General features: G+C 45.3%; 1 protein-coding gene across 1 annotated transcript in view; it reads right to left on the minus strand.

Moving 5' to 3' along the window:
* Window positions 1–18,878, minus strand: part of LOC310775841 (uncharacterized protein) — a gene marked incomplete at both ends in the record, with an annotated part of 55,645 nt that extends 36,767 nt beyond the window's left edge. Inside the window, one exon of the mRNA XM_083635968.1 lies at window positions 18,758–18,878. Coding sequence (XP_083492094.1) covers window positions 18,758–18,878 — 121 coding nt within the window. The remainder of the gene's footprint in view (window positions 1–18,757) is intronic.
* Window positions 18,879–22,150: the final 3,272 nt, after the last annotated feature.

Genomic DNA, 22,150 nt, shown 5'->3' on the forward strand with positions numbered 1-22,150 from the left:
CAGATTGAGAGGGAGCGCATATGAGAGAGATGTCCCGCATTTTCAGAGAGAGGGGGCTAGAGACAGAGGGCATCTCTCGCGCACATGCACTCCCTCTAGCTTCTGGCATACTCTTCGCGCACGCGCTGGAGGCGGGGCTCAGAGGAGGGCACGCGCACTCTGCGTGGGCCAAAACAGAACATACTCAGTGCGCAGCTCCAGGCTCCAGGCAGTCTGAATGAAATTGAATGTAACGTTCCCAATTCTATGTATTAAATTATAAAAAACGACCCCTCCACATTTGGGAAGGCTAAGCCACACAACTAGTTCGTTATAATCGAACAGCATGCTTTGAAGGCGACTTTACGACGGTGAGGACTCAATCACAGCAGATATCCGCTGATAGCCTACCACGGAGATCTCAGGCACAGGCAGCAAAACCGACGCGCTGATAGAAAAATCTCCATGGACGCGCCGCGCTGCGCTCAGGCCTCGGCCCCCGACACGCCCCGTGCGATGTCGTCATAATCGCCGTGCGCCCTATGCGCTTGGCTGGGCGCGAAGAGTATGCCAGAAGCTTCTCTCTCTCGCGCGCTCCCTCTCTCTCTGCCTCTATTTCTCCCGCGCGCGCTCCCTCTCCCCCTGTCTGCTGCCTCTCTCTCTCCCGGTACGTGCACATCTACAATGGCAAATTCGCTTTTCCGCTGTGTCGCAGCGTTTTGTGGGCGTGCCAACCAGCTTCCAGCTTGGAGCTGTAGCCTGTAGAAACGTTGTACACAGGAGGGTGCGGGGAGGAAATGTGTAGGAAGAGCTGTCATTGGGTAGCTTCAACGAAAGGTCCCGCCCTAGTCCCGCCCCGCGAGCGTGAAGCCGCTCGGAGACAAGCCGCCTCTAGTCTGCGACAGTGAAACGCTGTGGGCGGTTCCAGCGGCAGGGGGCGCGAGGCAAATTGACCAATCAGACACGGAAATAGAGCAAGACAGCCTATCAAGATGCAGCGTCAAAGCGGCTTTTTCAGCAGGCAAGCCGCCGAGCGCTTCATGATGTGCACGTACCGTCCCCCGCGCATTGCTTTTCTCTCTCGCGCTCCCTCTCCTCTCTTCACAGTCTCTTCTCTCAATCGCGCACTCTCTCTCCCTTTCTCTCTCTCTCTCTCCCTTTCTCTCTCTCTCTCTCTCTCTCTCCCTTTCTCTCTCTCTCCCTCTCTCTCTCTCTCTCTCTCTCTCTCTCCCTTTCTCTCTCTCTCCCTCTCTCTCTCTCTCTCTCCCTTTCTCTCTCTTCCTTTCTCTCTCTCTCCCTTTCTCTCTCTCTCCCTTTCTCTCTTCCTTTCTCTCTCTCTCCCTTTCTCTCTCTCTCTCTCTCTCTCTCTCCCTTTCTCTCTCTCTCTCTCTCTCTCTCTCTCTCTCTCTCTCTCAAATTCAAATTGCTTTCTTGCATGAATGTCATAACAACAATATTGCCAATGCCAAAACATCAAGAAACAATCATATTAGACATTAAAACATCACTACTCATGAACAATAGCCTATACAATTTAGCCTATTGTGTGTGTGCGTGCGTGTGTGTGTGCGTGCGTGCGTGCGTGCGTGTGTGCGTGTGTGTGTGTGTGTGTGTGTGTACTGGACAGACAGGTAAGCCCCGTCTCCTCCTGACTAGTTTTAATTTGCAGAGCTCATTAAGTTATTTGAAGTCTGGAATTACAGAGTTGAACTTCAAAGGTTTGACATTGTAGGAGGAAGTGCATCTCTGTCTCAACATCACCTGTCTGTCAAACAGTGACTACATGTTGTTTTCTTTTGGTTGCCATGGTTTCTTATATCTTCCTGTTTCGATGGTCAATGAGTGGTCAGTGAGCCTGTACCTGGTGATCATCTGTCTCTGCTTCCTATCTCTGACAGCAGAGAGATATTCTGACAGTTCATAATCTCTGTTTAGGACCAGATAAAATTGTAATCTGTCTACTTTGTCTTTTACTTTTTTCTTTATGATCTAAATAGATTTCTTTACAGACTTAGAATTGGATCGACTCTGATTGTGTTTGTGAAGCAGTGCTGGTGTGAGCCTGCTCAGTGTGTGTCTGAGGAGGAGGAGCAGTTAGTCTCAGCAGCTCTCTCTCTCTGTCTCTCTCCATCTCCGCCCCCCCCCTCTCTCCCCTCTCCTCCTCTCTCTCTCCATCTCTCTCTGTCTCTCTCCATCTCCCCCCCCCGCTCTCTCTGTCTCTCTCTCCCCCCTCTCCTCCTCTCTCTCTCTGTCTCTCTCCATCTCTGCCCCCCCCCCTCTCCCCTCTCCTCCTCTCTCTCTCCCTCTCTCTCTAGCTGTGTTTCCATTACAGTTTTTCGCAAAATAATTGCGATATTTCTACAACTTCGACAATGTACAATTGCGACTTGTAGGCGTTTCCATTGAAGTTAAGTTTGGTACCGTCTGACGGAGCGCACACCTGAACGAAATTCCCATTAGCCTATACCAGCAGCTGCCTGCCACAGTGGATCTGCCCCATATCCCGTCCCCTGCATGCTCAAATCCAACCAATGGTCAATGCAAATCACAACATGAAGTTACAACGCATATAAACGAGCCTGATTATCAATTCAAAATAAAATGAGTCGCAAAATGTTGCTGGCTGCGGTGAATGCAGTGAGCGCGACAGGCAGAGGAAAAAAGCCTAATAGCCTAATAGCCTACAACTGGTCCGATTTAGAGATGGAGGGGGGAAAAGGCTGATTTGGTCAATAATCACAATGTTGTGTAGCTATTATAATTATAACACTGCACCTGAAACGTGTGTAATGTATTACTCACAGTCACTGTACACTTCAGTCAGGAGCACGCACCGCACCGGTGTGTGCTTGCTTTTCATCCCCTCGCGCTGTGCCAAATGCGCGCACACAGGCAGCCTGTCACCATGGACCGATTTCTGCCATTAAACATTATCTATTTTATATATATTTTGCATAACACTCGTCTTTCTGCTAGCGTTGCTTCAAAGTTTTCCATTGCTGCGGAGGTTTTGCCACGGCTTATCGAACCGTTTCTTCCTCATTTTTCGCTGCTTTTCCAAAGCAGAATGGGTCACATGACGTGCTAATGCGAAAAAACTGTTTCCATTACACTTTTGCGATAAACTGCTATATCGACACATCTGAAAAACCACCTCATGAGAGCGCAAAAACGTTTTGCGATATTTGGGAGGTTTTTCGAAATTTACGTGTTTCCATTACCCAATTTCTATTGCGATATTTAGATTTTGCGCATTTGTGAGGGTAATGGAAACACGATTATTTATTGTCTCTCTCCCCTCTCCTCCTCTCTCTCTCTGTCTCTCTCTCCCCTCTCTCTCTCTCCCCTCTCTCTGTCTCTCTCTCCTCTCTCTCTCCCGTCTCTCTGTCTCTCTCTCCTCTCCTCTCTCTCTCCCCCTCTCTCTCTCTCTCTCTCTCTCTCTCCTCTCTCTTCTCTCCTCTTCTCTCTCTGTCTCTCTCCCCTCTCTCTGACGGCCTGCATCTTTACACAAAGCTCTCACATGTTATTTGGCACAGTTGAAGCCAGTTGAAGCCTCAAATCTTTCTCAGCAGCATCCAGTCTTTCTTTTTTTCCAATATTTTATTTTCAAAATTTGTATGAAACAATATACGAGACAATACCAGACAGACATGCTCAGACATGGGGGGAGCATACATACATCATTGACATGTAACATTGCAATGTGGTGCTACCAGCTGCTCAAGGCACTTATCCACAAGACACCAGCCGGGCAAGGCAACCATCACCCCCAACCTCAGTCAAGCTAGCAGCATCCAGTCTTTGTTAGTCTCCCCTCTCTCTCTCTGTCTCTCACCGGCTGGTCTGTTAGCTAAAATCCATAGCCTGGTAAACCAGCCCGTCACGTGAACTCACATTTCATTTGGTTCTACGAGACCGTCTGGACCCAAAGCCAGTGGGGGGGTTTAGCAGAAGCTGCAGAGCGGAAGAGCCAATCAGCGACTGCGCTGTGATTGACAGCGCAAGTTGGCCAATCAGATGGCCAACAAAGATGTCTTCGCCATTCTCCTGAGTGGATTTGGGTTTGACTGGACCCGACGCTGATTGGCTGAAGGAGTTGTCTGTCAAGGCAACTACGCCTGCCCATGCTCCCGCCCCTGAAGGACTGGGTGAAGAGTTGGGTCCAGACCGTCTCGTAGAACCAAATGAAATGTGAGTTCACGTGACGGACTGGTTTACCAGGCTATAAAATCCTCCTGGTTGATATTTTCTGGGGAGGTTATCACTGGGTCTCACAAAGTGTTCTGTATTTACCAAGGGAGGAGGGTGGCCAAGGGCTAATACACCTCTTTCACTGCTTCAGAGACTGTGTGAGGCTCAGGCCTCTCCGCAATGTGCTGGTTTCCTTGTTTGCTTTTCTTGGTGCCGTTTTTTTTTTCTGTCTTTATTTTTGGTCTCCAGTGTGGCAAGAGTAAACAGAGGATGGGACAGATTGTAAATGTCTTGCTGGGGCAGGCAAAGATGGCGGTGTACCTCAGCAGGAAGAGGAAAATAGATGCAGATGTCCAAGTAGACCTTGTAGTCTTGTTTAAAGCTCTGGGGCCGGTTGCACCAACTGTATATGGGCTAATTTATGTGCCACCTCAAATTAAATTCGAATTGCTCAACTTGAATTCGAAATTTTGAATTTTGAATTTGAATTGCTCTTTTTGAATTCGAAATTTTTCATTTTGAAATTGAATTGCTCTATTTGAATTCGAATTTTTTCATTTTGAAATTGAATTGCTCTATTTGAATTCGAATTTTTTCATTTTGAAATTGAATTGCTGTTTTTTATTTTGAAATTTTTATTTTTTAATGTGAATTGAAAAACTGAATCTGAATAGCATAATTTTAAACTGAATTTATTTGCTTTGAAAGCATTCAGTTTCCACATTCCTATTTCAAAATTCAATTCAAAATTTTCAGAATCTTGTGTTCAAAAATTTCAACATGTGTGTGCGCCATCTGGGTCCTCAAGGAGGAAGAGGAGGAAGGAGGAAGAGCAATCGAGCGCTGATTGACCTAACTCCTTTTTGGCCGAGGCACCACACACCCACTCCCGCTAGAACTATTTGGTCTTGTTGTATTCAGGTTCGCTACAATCATAGAAGACCACTTTGAGTTGAACAAGGATGTTTATACAGTATATATCATTGAACAGTACATGACAATAAAATAATAAACGATAGAGCCAGGCTGTCACGTTATAACAAGCTTTTCCCCACATATCCTGTTCTACGCAACTCGAGGGAACATACACAGCCTCGCACACACGCAATAGAACACAACACAACACTGAACAGTCTGTTACACTATCAACAAAGCAAGGACTAAAGTTTTACCGAATCCCGTCAACTCATACTGCTTTTAATGCTAACCGTAGGTGTCTTTGGTTGCAAGCCGAAAGAGGAAATCGTTAAAAATGCCCGACTTTGCAATGCTCGCTCATTTCATATCAGGTAAACTGTAGTAGGCTGCTAGTAACAGCCACATCGCTCGGTTAGGTAACAACCAAGTAACGTTAAATAATGTCATTATTGAGTTGAACTGATTGGAACGAGGACATCATTAAAAATGCCCGACTTTGTAGTGCTCTTCATAATCAGGTAAGCTGCCTGAAACTGTAGGCTGCTCAACATCGCTCGGTTAGTTAACGACCAAGTAACGTTACATAATGTCATTATTGAGTTGTGTGCATTATCAACATAACAATATATCTTTGCAAGTTACAGAATAATTATCTATGCTATCCCCAGTTATAAAGGAATGCACGATATGTATTGCTGGCCACTAGGCTTGGCCAATTGACAGCGCCAGTGCGTATGGGTCTGTGTATCTAATTAACCAACGTTAATTTCGATGCATAACATTGCTTATCACTAGGCGATAAGCTGTGGTAGTAAGCCGAGAACTGCATTTTAAAACTAAAATATAACTGTGTGTTGCAGATCGGCACAGAGCAGTCCTGACAGCGGGGCTTTTACACAGTTCTCACTGTCTGTCAATGCTGACGGCTTTTTGCCTACACGATGCGCGCGCAGCTCAATGTTGACAAGCTGTATAAGGGGTCTATACTGTATAAACATCCTTGTTCAACTCAAAGTGGTCTTCTATGATTGTAGCGAACCTGAATACAACAAGACCAAATAGTTCTAGCGGGAGTGGGTGTGTGGTGCCTCGGCCAAAAAGGAGTTAGGTCAATCAGCGCTCGATTGCTCTTCCTCCTTCCTCCTCTTCCTCCTTGAGGACCCGGATGGCGCACACACATGTTGAAATTTTTGAACACAACATTCTGAAAATTTTGAATTGAATTTTGAAATAGGAATGTGGAAACTGAATAATTTCAAAGCAAATAAATTCAGCTTAAAATTATGCTATTCAGATTCAGTTTTTCAATTCACATTAAAAAATAAAAATTTCAAAATAAAAAACAGCAATTCAATTTCAAAATGAAAAAATTCGAATTCAAATAGAGCAATTCAATTTCAAAATGAAAAAATTTGAATTCAAATAGAGCAATTCAATTTCAAAATGAAAAATTTTGAATTCAAAAAGAGCAATTCAAATTCAAAATTCAAAATTTCGAATTCAAGTTGAGCAATTCGAATTCAATTTGAGGTGGCACATAAAGCAGCCCATACAACTGGTCTTAACTATGCCTGGTCGTAACTCCTACGTCGGTCTTAGTTAAGACCAGTCTTTAGAGTGGATTTACGCCTGTTGCACCAACACGGCTTACGTCTGCTCTTAACTATGCTGGTCGTAGCAATGCGCGTCCATGTGAATTGTCAGGGAATGCACCCTGATTGGATGATGTTGCAAAAAATGTGCCTCGCGACCTGCTTGGAGCACTGTGCCACTACGCTCTCTCAGCCACTACTGTAAAACACCCTCCCTCCTCTCACCCTCCCTCGCTCCGGGGTGAAAATGGCGGCGATTGAGCCAGAAAGACAGTCTGAATGAAATTGAATGTAACGTTCCCAATTCTATATGTATTAAATTCTAAAAAATTAACGGCAACATTTTGGACGGCTAAGCAACACAACTAGCTCGTTGTAATCTAACATCATGCTTCAAAAGATGGAGAACTGGCTGTGTTACGACGATGAGGGTAAGGACTCAAAACGGTCTCCGCTGATAAGACACGGAGATCTCTGTTACAGGCAGGCGCTACGCCTCCTCCTGACCAGGCGTAACTCTTACGCCTGGGCGTAGTGAAAAGAAGGCTTAAGCCGTCTTGGTGCAACCGGCGTAGCTGTTAGGTCGTAAAGTTACGACCAACTTAGCTTAAGACCAGTGTAAGACCAGTTGGTGCAACCGGCCCCTGGTTAGGGCGAGAGTAGCCATAGACTATGAGTACTACAAGAGAATGCAGGACATGGGAGTGTTTCAGAGCAGGTGATGTCTGGGGTAAGCTGTGTGCAGGCTGGAGGGAGGAGAGCTGCTTTTTAACACACAGTTGGGATGAGGAGGGCTTGACAATGTGTATGAATGTCCATTACCGGTCGGTTTTGTTTTGTTTGGTGTTGCTGTGTTGACAATCTTTTTGAAGGGGTTGCATTGGTTCTGATTTGTGTTTTGTGAAACTTGTTTGTCCTCTGCCATGATGTACATGTTGTAGGTAGAGGTTTCTTTAAAGGCTTGTTAAAACTCAAACTCTCTCTCTCTGTGTCTCTCTCACGCGCTCTCCCTCTCTGACCCCCTTGTCACCAAACGCAAATATTGCAGGATATTTGTCCAAACTATTTTATGAAGTAGGCCTACTTCCAGTTTGTTCGGGACACTCATAGCCTGAACACGAGAGCTAAGATAGCGAACTTGAAACTACCCAAACTGAAAAGCAAAATTGGGACAAGTACATTACTCTATACCAGGGGAGAGGAGAGGAACAAGATCCCTAACAAAATTAAATCTGCAAATTCTCTGAATGGTTTTAAAAACCTAAAAACAATCAAAAGCATTTTGAAAGCTAGAGTGAAGCTAATTGGTGAGGGGGAAACTGGCATGGCCATTTTCAAAGAGGTCCCTTGACCTCTGACCTCAAGATATCTGAATGAGAATGAGTTCTATGGGAAACCACAAGTCTCTCCTTTACAGACATGCACACTTTATGCTAATCACACACACACACACACACACACACACACACACACACACACACACACACACACACACACACACACACACACACACACACACAAACAAACAAACAAACAAACAAACACACACACAAACATGCAGTTTTATTCTTGGCCTATTCTATTTGAGTATTTCTGCATACTGGGGTCCATAAACAGTCTTGCATGACATAAATTGATACGAGTGGAAAGCTGAGACTCTTGTTTATTCAATGAGCCAAACTGTATTCATGTGTGATGATGTTATGTCCCTATAGGAGCCATTTCATTGGAGTGAGATTTTTTAGGATAATCATAGTCATGAAACTTTACAACCACAAACTAGACACATAGAGCAGGCCTATACGGGCCTCTCTCTCTCTTTCTCTATTGGTCTCTTTCTCTCACCTCCCCCCCTCGTGTGTTTTCCAATTGCGTTTGATAGCGAGCGCCATGTGAGCAATCCCTGTCAGCTTTCACATCCATGCACGCTCTAACTCGCTCTACCAAGCTATCTCTCTCTCTCTCTTTCTTTCACCCCCCCCTCTCTATCTCTCTATCTGTCTATCTGCCCCTCTCTCAATGACACACAGAGGCTTCAGTAGCAGATAAAAATCAAGTCATGTTTCTGTTTTTCATCTGTGGATTTTTTCATTTCTGTGTCTGTAATAGAATTACCAAAATATATAATGTATATAATCTAATATTTTAAGATGTGGTGATGCTGATGCTAATAATAGCTCAGGGAAACGTTCCAGCCCACGGGCCCTTAGCTTTCTGACAATGTGGTCCTCTGAACAATATAGTTGAATAGTCCTGACCTACAGTATAGGGCATTCAGGGGATGTACTGTCTGGCTTTCCTGCTATATTTACAATAAGGTGTTTCTGAGCAATTTCCAGAACAGAAGTGCTCACCACCCAATTACCAAAAATATAAGTTCCACCATAATGTTCTAAGTCCTTATACACTCTAAACTTTCAACATTTGAATAGACCCCTAACCAAAACACAATGTTTATTACAGATTTATGGACAAACTTGTCACACAGTGCTGATAACCCCACAGTGCTGATAACCACACAGTGCTGATAACCACACAGTCTGATAACTGACTGTTTTACTAAAAAAGAATTGCCCCCTCACACTTTAACTGCCCCCTCAGTCACTTCATTGTGGAGCTGTTTATAACTGAAGTAACTGGTCTGATTAAAGAGTTAGTTACCTGTGACAGTCAGATAAACTCCAGGTGAAGCAGTGTAGCTCCCAGCTGAATGGTTTGTTGTGAAGCTGAACTTGTACACAGCTGAGTCGCTCTCTCTCAGGTCTGTGATTCTCAGGCTGCAGTTCTTCTGATCACCACCATACTCCACACGACCTGCATACTCTGAGTCTGTTGTCACATCCACAGGTTCACCAGCACCCTCCTCTTTAAACCACAATGTCTTCTTAACTGTGACAGTAAGGTCATCTAGGTAGGCTGGGTATGTGTAGGAGCAGAGTATGTCCACTGTTGATCCTTTGATGGCACAGATGTCAGTAGGAGTGTAAGTCACTCCCCAGTCATCCTGAGCCGCCTGTACCACTGTAATACAGAGCACATCACAAACCACATCACATTCACAAACACATTACAGGACAGACTTTCATCTGCAGTGGAACTGCTACAGTAGAGCACACACACACACACACACACACACACACACACACACACACATATATATATATATATATATATATATACCGTATATACTGTATATATATATATATACTGTATATACTGTATATCGCCGCTGTCATTCCAGGACCTCGAATTTCCAAAACAGAAACTTTTCAGGAAGTAAAAAAAACCTGTTTGCTCTTAAACTACTGAACCAAATGTCGTCAAAGTTGGCACATGTCTTAATTATAGTTAGTTTCCCGCTGAATGTGTCATTACTTTATTAATATCTATAAGCTCAAATGATGTTGTTTATATTATCAGTCCGACTTGGAAGCGCTTTCTCATGGCCAGTCAAGCGGGAGGCAGCCGCATCCTCATGCACGAGCCCCCAAGCTCCAGGCCGCGGGGGCGCGCGCAGGAGCAACAGCATTGCCCCTCGCCTCTCATGGCCGAATGGGGGCTTTGGCATGGGCTGACAAATAGTCTGACATAACGTAACGTTAACGTTACTATATTCTCGTCAGAAAGCACTCCGATTTGCATGTTAAAACAAGTTTGCAGCCTAGGAATAACTGGAAAACATTTGATTTATATATTAACGTCAGAGGAAGCCAGGATTAGTCAAAACGATATGAGAAATACACAGCGCGTCTGCCGTGTGTCTTTTCCGGGTTTATTGTCCTGCGTGGGGGGGTACACACGGAGGTAGGGGGGGAATTTCGAGGTTTGACTGACAGATTGAGGGCGAATGGAGTTACGAGATTTACTCACAAGCTCGTTTTAATGCTTTTCCAATGGTTGCATTTGTTAAAAACCACACAGAGACGTGAAGGGTGACCAATGGCATTGATTCATCACAAAAAGTAAAAAAGTGAAAAAAGTGACATTCGAGGTCCTGGCCCGACACCGACGATATACTGTATATATGTATATGTATATGTATATGTATATGTATATGTATATGTATATGTATATGTATATATATTTACCAGATGGCTGTTTGACAGTAAAGTAAAGCACTGAAAATTGTCAAAATAGAGCGTCCATGTACACTGATTTGTTTAGGTGGGCGTTGTTTTAGGTGGCTAAATTACATTTTAGTTCCTGGCCCCCTGAACTAGAGAGAGAGCTCTTGAGGCTGCTGCTTCAGAGTGCCGGGTCTCGATACACGGTGTGCTCAGCGTACAGAACGCTTTACCTATTCAGTTAGTGTATGGAACTAGCTCATAGGACCCCATTTCAAACAAACCGAACTATCCTTATGCTTATGCTTATGCTTACTTATGCCTCCAGAAAGATCCAGAAAAATATTTTTAATTGCCACAACTCCATGAAAATCAGGTCTCTGAAAAACTACAATAAGGATTCACTCATTTAGAGTCTAAACAAAACAGATAGGTCCTCTGTATTTAACTGTGTTGATGTTGATAGCCTGGGTGTTTTTTTTTTTTTTTTTTAATAGTTGACAAAATGCCCCCAACCAGATAAGAATTAAACAGAGGGCAGAGCCTTTGATAACGGTTGACATTTTAAACTTGATAAAGTCAAGATATTTAAGTTTTTCACATTTTAAGAAAACTAGAGATGAGTCTAGTTTTAAACAAGGAACTCAGAAACCTAGTGAACAGAGAGATCAAGTCTGCCAAAAAGTATATTTTTAGCGAGAAGGTAAGTGAACACAGAAATTATCCATGTAAATTGTGGAAATTATTAAAAGATTTAGGTTATAGTAAACGACTAAAATCAAAATCCAGAAGCATCAGCGTGGAGGGGCGTCATGCAAGCCAACAATCTGAGGGGGCGAACTCTGGCGCCGCCCAAAGGGCGGCAAAAAATTTCGGGGGTTGGAAGCCAGATTTAGAGGAATATCTAATTTTAAATTAACAGACTGAGCAGGTGTAACCATAAGGCTATTTTCCAAACTGCTCAGCCTCCTGGAAAGATCCATAATCACCAGACTAAGTACATTGCCACTGCCCAGGCTCAATGGACTTGACAAAAAAGGGAGACCACATGTTTCAAAGCAATGTAACACAATGTTTATTTTGGCTGGTATTGCCTTTTCAGAAGGTAGAAATCTTTCCTCTAGAGCAGGGGTTCCCAACCTTTTTTGTGCCAAGGACTGGTAGATACATGGGAAAAAAAGTTGTGGACCGGTTGTCAATTCTAATGGTTTTAGTTATATATATTTACTCACCAGGTGGCGACAAAGGGTAAATAACAGCCTTTTGTGTTGTACTGTATGTAGCCTATACAGTATTTATGTTTTTGTTTTAACTACAAACATACATAAACGTAAACTTGAAACTATGTTTCAACTACCATACACAGCCTATAATATTATAGCCTATGTTTATTAAAAAAAAAAAAAAAAAAAAATTTTTTTTTTTTTTTTTTTACCTCTCAAAAATCTGAGGGGGCAATTGCCCCCTCAGTTACAATGGGCATGACGCTGGACATTAGTGGAAAAGTTACTTCAGATAAAAATGAAGTGGCTGAATGTCTCAATTCCTATTTACTACAGTTGCAAGCAGTCTGGTAGAAGATCTCCCTGCTCACTTACGATGAGACACAGTTACAGGGTTTTTACTCCCAACAAGGGCTGTTAAGCTTAATTTATACTTATTATAAAGTGTCGCTCAGCACATGGTCGCAGACGAAAAAGAAAGTGTCGCTCATGGTGTTGCATTTATACTTCAGAGGACGTTCGCCTCGGTTCAACGGTCACGTGACACTCGAACGCTATAAGCAGCTGCAGACAGCCAAGAGAAGAGAGGGAACGAAATGCACAGTGAAACCACCTCGGAGGCAAGATGTAACATACTTGGCTGCATCCGCATATAAACAGCACACAACCACACAACTCACCTCTTTCTCTGGGAAATTGGTCACGACGTTCTTTGTAATTTTCATGAAGTCATACATCAAGGACAGCCTTATAAGAATAGCGGGGACACGTTCATTCATTTCAATCGAGCGAAAACTAGCGGGTGGACCCCAACCAAAACAAGGAAGTCAAGCGCGTGCCGTCTATATAGCCAATCAGATTTGCGCGATACTATGACGTAGTCAGCGACACTAGACATTTCACCAGGTAGCAGACACTGCTCGCCGACACTTGAAAGTGTCGACTCAAGTCCTCATTTCTGTCGGCGACCGATTCAAAAGTGTCGGCAGACGAAGCATAAATTGGGCTTTAGCCGATGCTTTTTCTTTCACAAGTGTAGGCTAATGGTAAAAACAGTTCATAAGAGGCTAAGTGAACTGAAACCCAACAAATCAACAGGCCTCGATAATGTAATATGGATGTTAATGTATATATGGATGATCTTTCAAGACAGCTAAATTAATGTAAAACAGGCTGTCTTGTAGGAGATAAGGTGGTCAATCATCTTATGTACACATGACTTGGTTGTACTCTGTCCATATACTGCTGGGTTGCAACAATTGCTGATGATATGCTCTCAATATGGTGGAGACTTTGACATTATACTATAATGACGATAGCGTCTGTCTGTCCTCTCTCTCTCTCTCTCTCTCTCTCTCTCTGTCTCTCTCTCTCTCTGTCTGTCTCCATTGGTTGGATCGACTTGAAACTCGGGGAGTGCGCTGATGGCGACCCGACGGAGTGCAGTGCCCTGTTTTCGTGCGTTTCGGAAGCGAAACACGTTTGATATTTGAATATTTGTCTTCAGTTCTGCTCCTTCAAGCCCTATGCCCCAGCCCCAGCTTTAAGTAGGGTCGTTGACAGTAATGCCGGGATTCCACTGAGACGCGCCGGGGGGGGGGGGGGGGGGACGCCCCCCTGGAAAACCGCATTTCTCCATCTGCAAGTTTTTTTTACTTTCACTTAATGCTCGCTCAGTGTTTAGACAGATCACTTGTCGTGTTTCAAGCAACAAGCGTCTTCCACATCTATTCGACTGAAGAATATCCACACTTTAATATCTTTAACGTAAGTCCTCTCGAGTCTGTGTCTCTCTTTATGTGTGTATCTCTGAATGAGCCACAGTGAGTGAGTGAGAGCGAACTGGGCAGCACCCACGGCCCGCCTCCTTCTCCTCCTATAGGCTGCCTGAGTCTGCTCTGCTCTTCTCTCTCTGGATCATGGAAGAGCGAAAATATCACTATTCCAGACATTAGTAGTCTATCTAGACATAAGACTAATGCCAAATTCAAGTGGATTTGGTAGTGTGGGAAGCACTGCAGTACCAGACTCGAACACTCTAAAATAATGGTCACATCTGCAGTCTGAAACCCTGAATGGAGCGCTGGACTGAAAGGCACGCGCCACTGTCTTGTATTTCACGTCTTTAAAGAAACAAATAACTGGTTTGAACCGACTGTCCGATTAATCAATTGTTTGAGCCCATGACATAATTTATTTGTTCATTGCTTTCCTCTTACTGTTTTTACGGGACTTTGCTTTTTAACAGGTGCTTAGAAATAACTTGTACTGCTATGCAGCCTTGGCTATAAAAGTTGTGATGTGTCATTCGATAAGATTTGTACTTTTAGATGTTTCAATACAGACATCACATGAAACCCATGACCAAAATATGCATACACCCTGCCCCACCATCTAATTTCCCTCTACTGCCTACTACAGGCAGATAAGAGGATTACCTGGCTTTGTTCATGTAAATACACCACTAGCTTAGAGTGTCTGTCACATTTGCTGAATGTCCTATCCACCTTGGCTGCTCCCCCCTCAAATGTCCCTCTATCTGCAAAAGCAATACTACAGAAAGACGAGGATGATCTCTGTTTATGTAAAGTAACCATTCAACTGTTGATGTCTCAGAAACTGCCTCTGTATTGATCTTGATTATCATTGGTCTTTGAGATGGTGGGGACAAGATGGGAGACAATGTGCATGTGACCTCTATGACTGGCCTGACACGCCCCCCCTCCGACACGCCCCCCGGCCCCCCCAAGTTCAGATGCGTTCCGCTGCCTATGCATTGATTAGAGTGGAAACGTATTGGCTCCGAAGCCGTAGCGGAGCGCAAACGGACCAAACCCGGACTCAGTGGAATTTGGGCGTTAGTCATAAGCAGTGTTGGGCAAGTTACTCTGGAAAAGTAATTAGTTACTGTTACTGATTACTCCTTAAAAAAGTAATAAAAGTTACTTCACTGATTACTTTTTCAAAAAGTAACTAGGTACGTTACTAGTTACGTTACTAGTTACTTTTATTTTTATTTTTTACCCCAAATACCATCTAGCATGTCACTGTATTAATTATTTTCGCTTTGGTATTATATAGGCTATGTTAAACGAAAAGCCAAAGGCATTTTACTTTGAAATTTGGTTAGAAAGAACAGGAAGTGGTGTGTTAAGACTGGCTAGCTTCACACGAAATGAAATCAGACAGTCACACAGTCAGATAACGTGAGTGAAAGATGCTGTTACTGTCGGAAACTCGGAGTGGTAATACAACAGCCTCAATGCAAACGTTTCAAGCTTCGTTGCTGAAAGAAAAGTGATGATCTGTCAACATTCCCTGGGCCGGCCCGTCTGACTACGGTGAGAAAGGCTTTTACGAGAAGGTTAGGAAGTAACTGTGTACAACACTGACTTACCCAAAGTGTATCTGTTAATCCAGTGAACACACCCAAGTCTACCTCACCCAGCGTCGCCTTCAATTTAGCCTCCATCCCCGCATATTCTCTCTCGAGGTAGCCAGGTTTCTCTTGCTCGTCTCATTCTTCTGACTCGGTTTGTTTTGAAAGCCAGCGCGCACGCTCTGACGCTGTATCGCGCACACACACTATGCGTATATGTGTGCGTCGGCGTCCTCACGGTCCACCTGACTGAGACTGAGTCCGTAAGGATAAAATGTTTTCTTTTACATAGAAAACACTGCATTCTGGCAGGCAATCATGTAACGCAGTAACGCATGCGTTACTTGGATTAGTAACTGTAATTAATTACTGTTTTGGAAATTGTAACGCCTTATATTACTTAGTTACTAAAAAAGTAACTAATTACAGTAACGCGTTACTAAGTAACGCGTTACTGCCCAACACTGGTCATAAGTAAACACTGCTGTGAGTACAGTCGTTGAGGGTGAATGGCCTGTAAGTAGAGTCGTTGATAATGAATGGTCGAGAATGAGGGAGGGGGTCTGTCATGAATTAACACATTGAGTGCCAAGGACGTCTGTGGACGTCCTAAAAAAAAGTAACGAGAAGTGCCAAGGACGTCTGTGGACGTCCTAAAATCATAATTCATATTATTCCATAATTCTGCTGTTTAAGGTCGTACCCAGCCAGTGAGCATGAATCCCTTCAAGGGATCACACGGCGCCACCTTAAAAATCTAAACGGGAGCTGCGCCACCCACCTCAGATCCTTTACTTTGTGCAGGAGAAAGCGGAGAAAGCCGTGATCAAAGGGGAAACCGATGCATGCTGCAGCCAGAGCCATATAGATTGCTCTGTCTGCAGCTGACAGTTGGCTGCGATCCGCGCCCACAACTGAGCTCTTCTGCCTCTGTCCATCCTTCTGCATATAGTTCCTCCACACGATTACCTGCCAGAAAGGCAGCACCCGAAGCCGAACGGCCAAACCTCTTCCTTCAGTCCCGTTTGCCATTTCCTTGTTGCGCTGGGATCCGCCCGGGGCAAAAACGGAGGCCGCGAAAATAGACTGTGTGCGTGTGGGGAGGAGCCCGCAGCTCAGGGGTGGAGAGGGGGGGGGAGGAGGGTGGGGCACGCAGGCTGCACAGAACTACACCACGCCACCACATCAGAAAACACCAGCCAGAGTCAGTGAATGCGCTTGAAATTAGAGTGCAAAAAGTATTCATAAAAGTGACTTTATCTTGAAAAGTAAAAAAAGACAGCAGAAAACCCTTGAAAGTGCTCTTCTTTCAGAGGCTGTCATTTCATAATGGAACTGTCTAGAAACAAAATTTCTTCTTTGAAAGAAGCAGGAGTGTCCAATGTTTCATTAGAGTCCAGCCCTGTCCATATAGCCCTAATAGAAAAAATTCTATAGCTGTTTTCAACTGAATGGAAGTGAATCTGGCACAGGCTCCAGACAATTTTACTGAAGCGCTGTGGCACTCAATGTGTTAAAGGAGCAGAGAAGGAGAAGCTGAATGAAAAGCTGAATAAGAAGCATTACGTCTGTCATTAATAAAATCAAGGGGAAATAATCAGTAGAGCTCAGTGATATTAGTTAAGTGATATTTCTAAGAGATTTCTACGTGGCTATAATGGTAGGCTATAATCATTATATATATATATATATATATATATTATTTCTGAATGCGTGACTCATTATAGTATAATGAGTCACGCATTCAGAAATAATAATGCTCTAGGGTAGTGATATTCAACTTGCGGGCCGGGGGCCAGATGCGGCCCCCAATAGGGTGCAGAGTGGCCCCCCAACGTGAAATAAAGTGTGACTGAGCTCCACCTAAATTGTCAAATAGCGCTGTCCAGTGATCTTAGTTAAGTGAGATTTCTACAAGATTTTTATGTGGCTATAATGGTAGGCTATAATGAGTCACGCATTCGGAAATAATATCCTCTCTAGGGCCACGCCACTTCCGGGAACCCCCATCCTGTGTAAGTAGGTTCCCAGAGTAAAACCTGCTATTTCCGCAACTGCTTATGGATGAGCATCATCTGCTGCATGCCATCGAGAACCGCTGGTCGGATCGACTTCAAACTTTGGGAGTGTGCCCTATTGTGCAGTGCAGTGCCCTGTTTTCGTGCAATTCGGCATAGCGCCACCTACTGGCAACATACAAAATGCTGTTTATCTTAGAACCGTTCGACTTCCACTTTAGAGAGTGAGCTTAGGGGGACTCAAGGGAGTGCAGGGAGCTGAATTCCATGCAATTTGGCATAGCGCCACCTACTGGCAACACAAAAAGCTCTTTATCTCATCCATTCATCTGATCGACTTAAAACTTAAAACTCGGGGAGTGCGCTTAGGGGGACTCAATGGAGTGCAGGGAGCTGAATTCCGTACAATTTGGCATAGCGCCACCTACTGGCAACACAAAAAGTGGTTTATCTCGATAGCCATTCATCTGATCGACTTCAAACTTGGTAAGTGTGCTGCTGGGAACCTGACAGGGGGATGGGAGGGGGTCTGTCATGAATTAAAGGAGCAGAGAAGGAGAAGCTGAATGAAAAGCTGAATAAGAAGCATTAAGTCTGTCTTAGCTGGGAACGCTCCTGTAGGTTCTCTCTCTACAACATCCGCAAAATCCGTCCCTTTCTCACAAGAGAAGCGACTCAACTCCTGGTCCAGTCTCTTGTCACCTCCCGCATGGACTACTCCAACGTGCTCCTGGCCGGCCTACCTGCCACCGACATCCGACCGATTCAGCTCATTCAGAACGCTGCAGCCCATCTGGTATTCAACCAACCCAAATTCTCTCACGTCACTGGTACTGGCCTACAGGGCTGCACACCAGTCAGCTCCCCTGTACCTGCAATCTATGGTCAGGTTCCAAACCCCTCAGCGCTCCCTTCGCTCCTCCACCAGTGCAGGTCGCCTCGCCCCTCCTTCGCTACGGGGGCTCAAAAGTCGCTCATCCCGATCTCGACTCTTCTCGTCCCTGGCACCTCAATGGTGGAACGAGCTTACACCTTCGGTCAGGACGGCTGAATCACTGCCGATCTTTCGGAAAAGACTAAAGACACACCTTTTCAGGCTCCATCTGGGCCCTTCTTGATCTAACTTCGTTCTCTCTCTTTCTTTATAAAAAAAAAAAAAAAAAAAATTACTAACCTAAACTTGTACCACTAACCTAAACTTGTACCACTGTTCCTTCAGAAGTGGGAGTTTACGGAAGTTCTACCAAGAGACGGAACTAGTTACGTCATCACATTCAATTATCCAATACAGCCTGCCATTCGTCCAAGCGGTCTGTTTAAAAGGACTGCCCCTCCTACCTGTCTATTGCTCTTGTCTCCTATGCATTGCAGCGTCAAAGCATGTCAGACTCACCAGCTCCAGGTTCGGATGTCCCACCGCCGTCGCTCCGCCGCAGCTCAAGGCTCTCCTCTCCTGTCGACTTCTCCGCTTGGTCTGACTTCCAAGTCAGATCAGCTCTGATCGGTCTGGGCATACGTGAGTCAGTCTTGAGCTTGATCCCCCTCAAGCATTCAGTCGCTGTTTTCCTCATTCACAAATGTAGCGAGCCCAAATCGTGGGTAGCTATTGCTAACGCTAATGTTTTCATCGCGCTGCAGAGAAGCGCTCATTCATGTTGGGTGTGTAATCCTAGAGCAATCTGTCCCTGCCAACAGTGGCCGCTTCCCTCCCGTGTCCAATCGGGGATTATCAAATATGCCCGTGTCCAATCGGGTCCCGTGTCCAATCGGGGATTATCAAATATGCCCGTGTCCAATCGGGTCCCGTGTCCAATCGGGGATTATCAAATATGCCCGTGTCCAATCGGGTCCCGTGTCCAATCGGGGATTATCAAATATGCCCGTGTCCAATCGGGGATTATCAAATATGCCCGTGTCCAATCAGGTCCCGTGTCCAATCGGGTATTATCAAACATGCATGTAGTCTCTGGTTTCAGTCAACATTGCGGCTGCACTCATTGCAGGCCGGGTGCCAATCCCTGAGCAACTCTGTCCTGTTGCATACGGCTGCTTCCCTTTCCCGTGTCCAATCGGGCCCCGTGTCCAATCGGGTGTTATCAAACATGCATTTAGTCCCTGGTTTCAGTCAACGTTGCGGCAATGCTGCTGCACTCATTTCAGGCCGGGTGCCAATCCCCGAGCAACTCTGTCCCTGTTGCCTGCGGCCGCATCCCTCTCCCGTGTCCAATCGGGTTTTTAACAACATGCCTCTCTAGTCCCAGTTTCCAGTCAACCTTTTCTTTTTCATAGCATGTTTCCTCTCTTATGCATCCAATCCATCGATCCAATCCCAGTCATTTAGATAAAGTATAACCCTTGTAAACTTTTTCCGGCCTATGCCGAGTAGCGCGCTAGCTACCTGGCTAGCCACCGGCCTTCCATGCTATACTGCGCATGCGTGTGGCTGGTTTAGTGTTGCCAAAGATGTGCATTGCAAATGCAAGATGCGACACTATTCGGTCGGTCCGTCTCCCGTTGCATGCTTTCAGGCAAAATGGCGATAATCGTCAGTTCTGCTGTTGCCTGTCCTTCAGGGCAAAAAATGGCTTCTTGCTCAATTTAATTCAATGCTCTTTCTATCTGTCACAGTTGCATGTGGTTCTGGCTTCAGCATATGCTTGAACTAATTCATTATATTTGTAATAAATATTAGATCCAATAGGCTTAGTGCTAGAGATAATAATAAAATAGTTAAATTAAAAATGGTTTTATTTTAATGTTATATAAAAAAATAAAAAATAAAATAAAAAAATAAATAAAATAAATAAATTAAAAATAATCTCAGTAACATCCGTTGTTTACTTTATTTAGCATCCAGCATGTCATATGCTTAAATCCTAACTTCTTTCTTTTCTTATAGCACCAGATCTCAGTCTAAATCGAGCAGACCTCGTGAATCTTCTATCTGCTTCCATGGATCAAGCTCCAGCGGTAACCCCTGAACCTGCCAGCAAAGGAAAGGGCAAACGCAGGAAGGCGAAAGCCGTTCCTGCCCAAAAACCCCCTATGATTTACTTCAACCAAGGCCAAGTTGTCGGCCCACCAGGAGTGGTCGGAGACCCGTCAGGGCAGTATCATAGCATCCCAGTCCAGCTACCCAGCCCATCTCCCTTCGGCCAAACCCCCTTCACCCTCTCCTCCTCCCTGCCCATTCCCCCGCCATTCCCAACCCCACTACCTTTTCCCCTGGTCATTCCTGTATCAGCACCCTCTGCCCCCTCAACATCTGCAGAGGGAAGCGCTGCCCCTAATGCTGCCGTCGTCGTCCCCGACCCTGCAGCTATGTCAGTCCTCTTGTCCGCTGTCACCTCCCTAGCCAACTCAGTGGGGGCCATCAATACCCGCCTCAGTCTCATTGAAGGTGGAGGGTCTGCCGGGCCCAGCTCACAGCCCGCCCCTCCACTTCCAGTCCTTCCAGCCCAAGGCCAGTGGAACCAAGCCTTCTTGTTAGCTACAGCCAGGGGCGGACTGGGATCATAATTCATGCCGGGCATTAGATACCAAGCAGGCCAGGCCAATACGGGCCGACGCGCGTGCCGGCGTCCAAAGGGCGGCGGCGAAAAATTTGGGTCGTTCGAAGCTCAATTTGGGCTGTTTGAAGCCCGATTTGGGCCGTTTGAAGCCCAATTTGGGCCGTTTGAAGCCAGATTTGGGTCATTTAAAGCCAGATTTGGGCTGTTTGAAGCCCGATTTGGGCCGTTTGAAGCCCAATTTGGGCCGTTTGAAGCCCAATTTGGGCCAAGTCCAATTTTACAATGAGATGCACCCACTTTAAACCTGAATAAAGTAATAAAACCACTAGTAAACCAGTAGGCGGCGCCTGGCCTGCTGTTCAGTGAGTGGCCTGGCCTGGCCTGCAAAAAAAAAAAAAAAAAAAAAAAAAAATTTTGGCAGGCCAGGCCAGGCCAGGCCACCAGGCATTTGCCCGACGTGCCCGATTATGCAGTCCGCCACTGGCTACAGCAATCCCTGTTGCCCCCTCCGGTAAGCCGTTCATTTCTCCCATCGCTGCAATCTCCCCCAAAAATAAATCTGATATTCTCCTGGGCAGGGATATTAATCTAGCATCTCTCCTCCTCCCCTCTCCTGAGTCCGTCAGCCGCACAATTTGCGAGGGGGACGTGGCGGTTTCCATCAAAGCATCTGATCCACGTCTGTACAGGCCCCTTAACATTTGCGAGTTCGTTACGGCGTTCAGTGTCTTTAGAGACACAATATGTGAAATGTATCCGGCCCGTAGGCAAGAGCTCGACTCCTACATTGTCCTGATCTGCGAGCTGAAGCGCCGGTATGCTGGGAACATTTTCTACGAATATCACCGTGAGTTTTCAGCAAAAGCCGCCCTCTTCATCTCCCGCTACAACTCCCTGCTCGACTGGTCATGCATCGACACTGAGCTGCTCATCCTTCACGTCGGTGGCCATCGCGCAGTGTCCTGCTCCTGCCAGGCAGTCGGCCACACAGCCGACATGTGCCCCACAATGACATTCCCATCTAACGCACCTGCTGCCCCGCCCCGCTCCTTCTTCACATCTCAGGGGTTCCCTATGCCATCCTTGAGCTCGGGGGTTGGAGAGAAACCTTTCTCTTATGATGCCAGAGGAAGAGAGGTCCTCTTCCACAATAACATTCCAATCTGTAACAATTATAATGAACATTCGTGCAGTTTCGCTAAATGTACATTTTCACATGTTTGTGGCTTCTGCAGGGACCCCCACCCCAAATCCGCGTGCCCTCGCCTCATGCG

The sequence above is a fragment of the Poromitra crassiceps genome (assembly GCF_964638095.1).
Source record: "Poromitra crassiceps genome assembly, chromosome: 4".
In the NCBI taxonomy this organism is placed as follows: Eukaryota; Metazoa; Chordata; class Actinopteri; order Beryciformes; family Melamphaidae; genus Poromitra; species Poromitra crassiceps.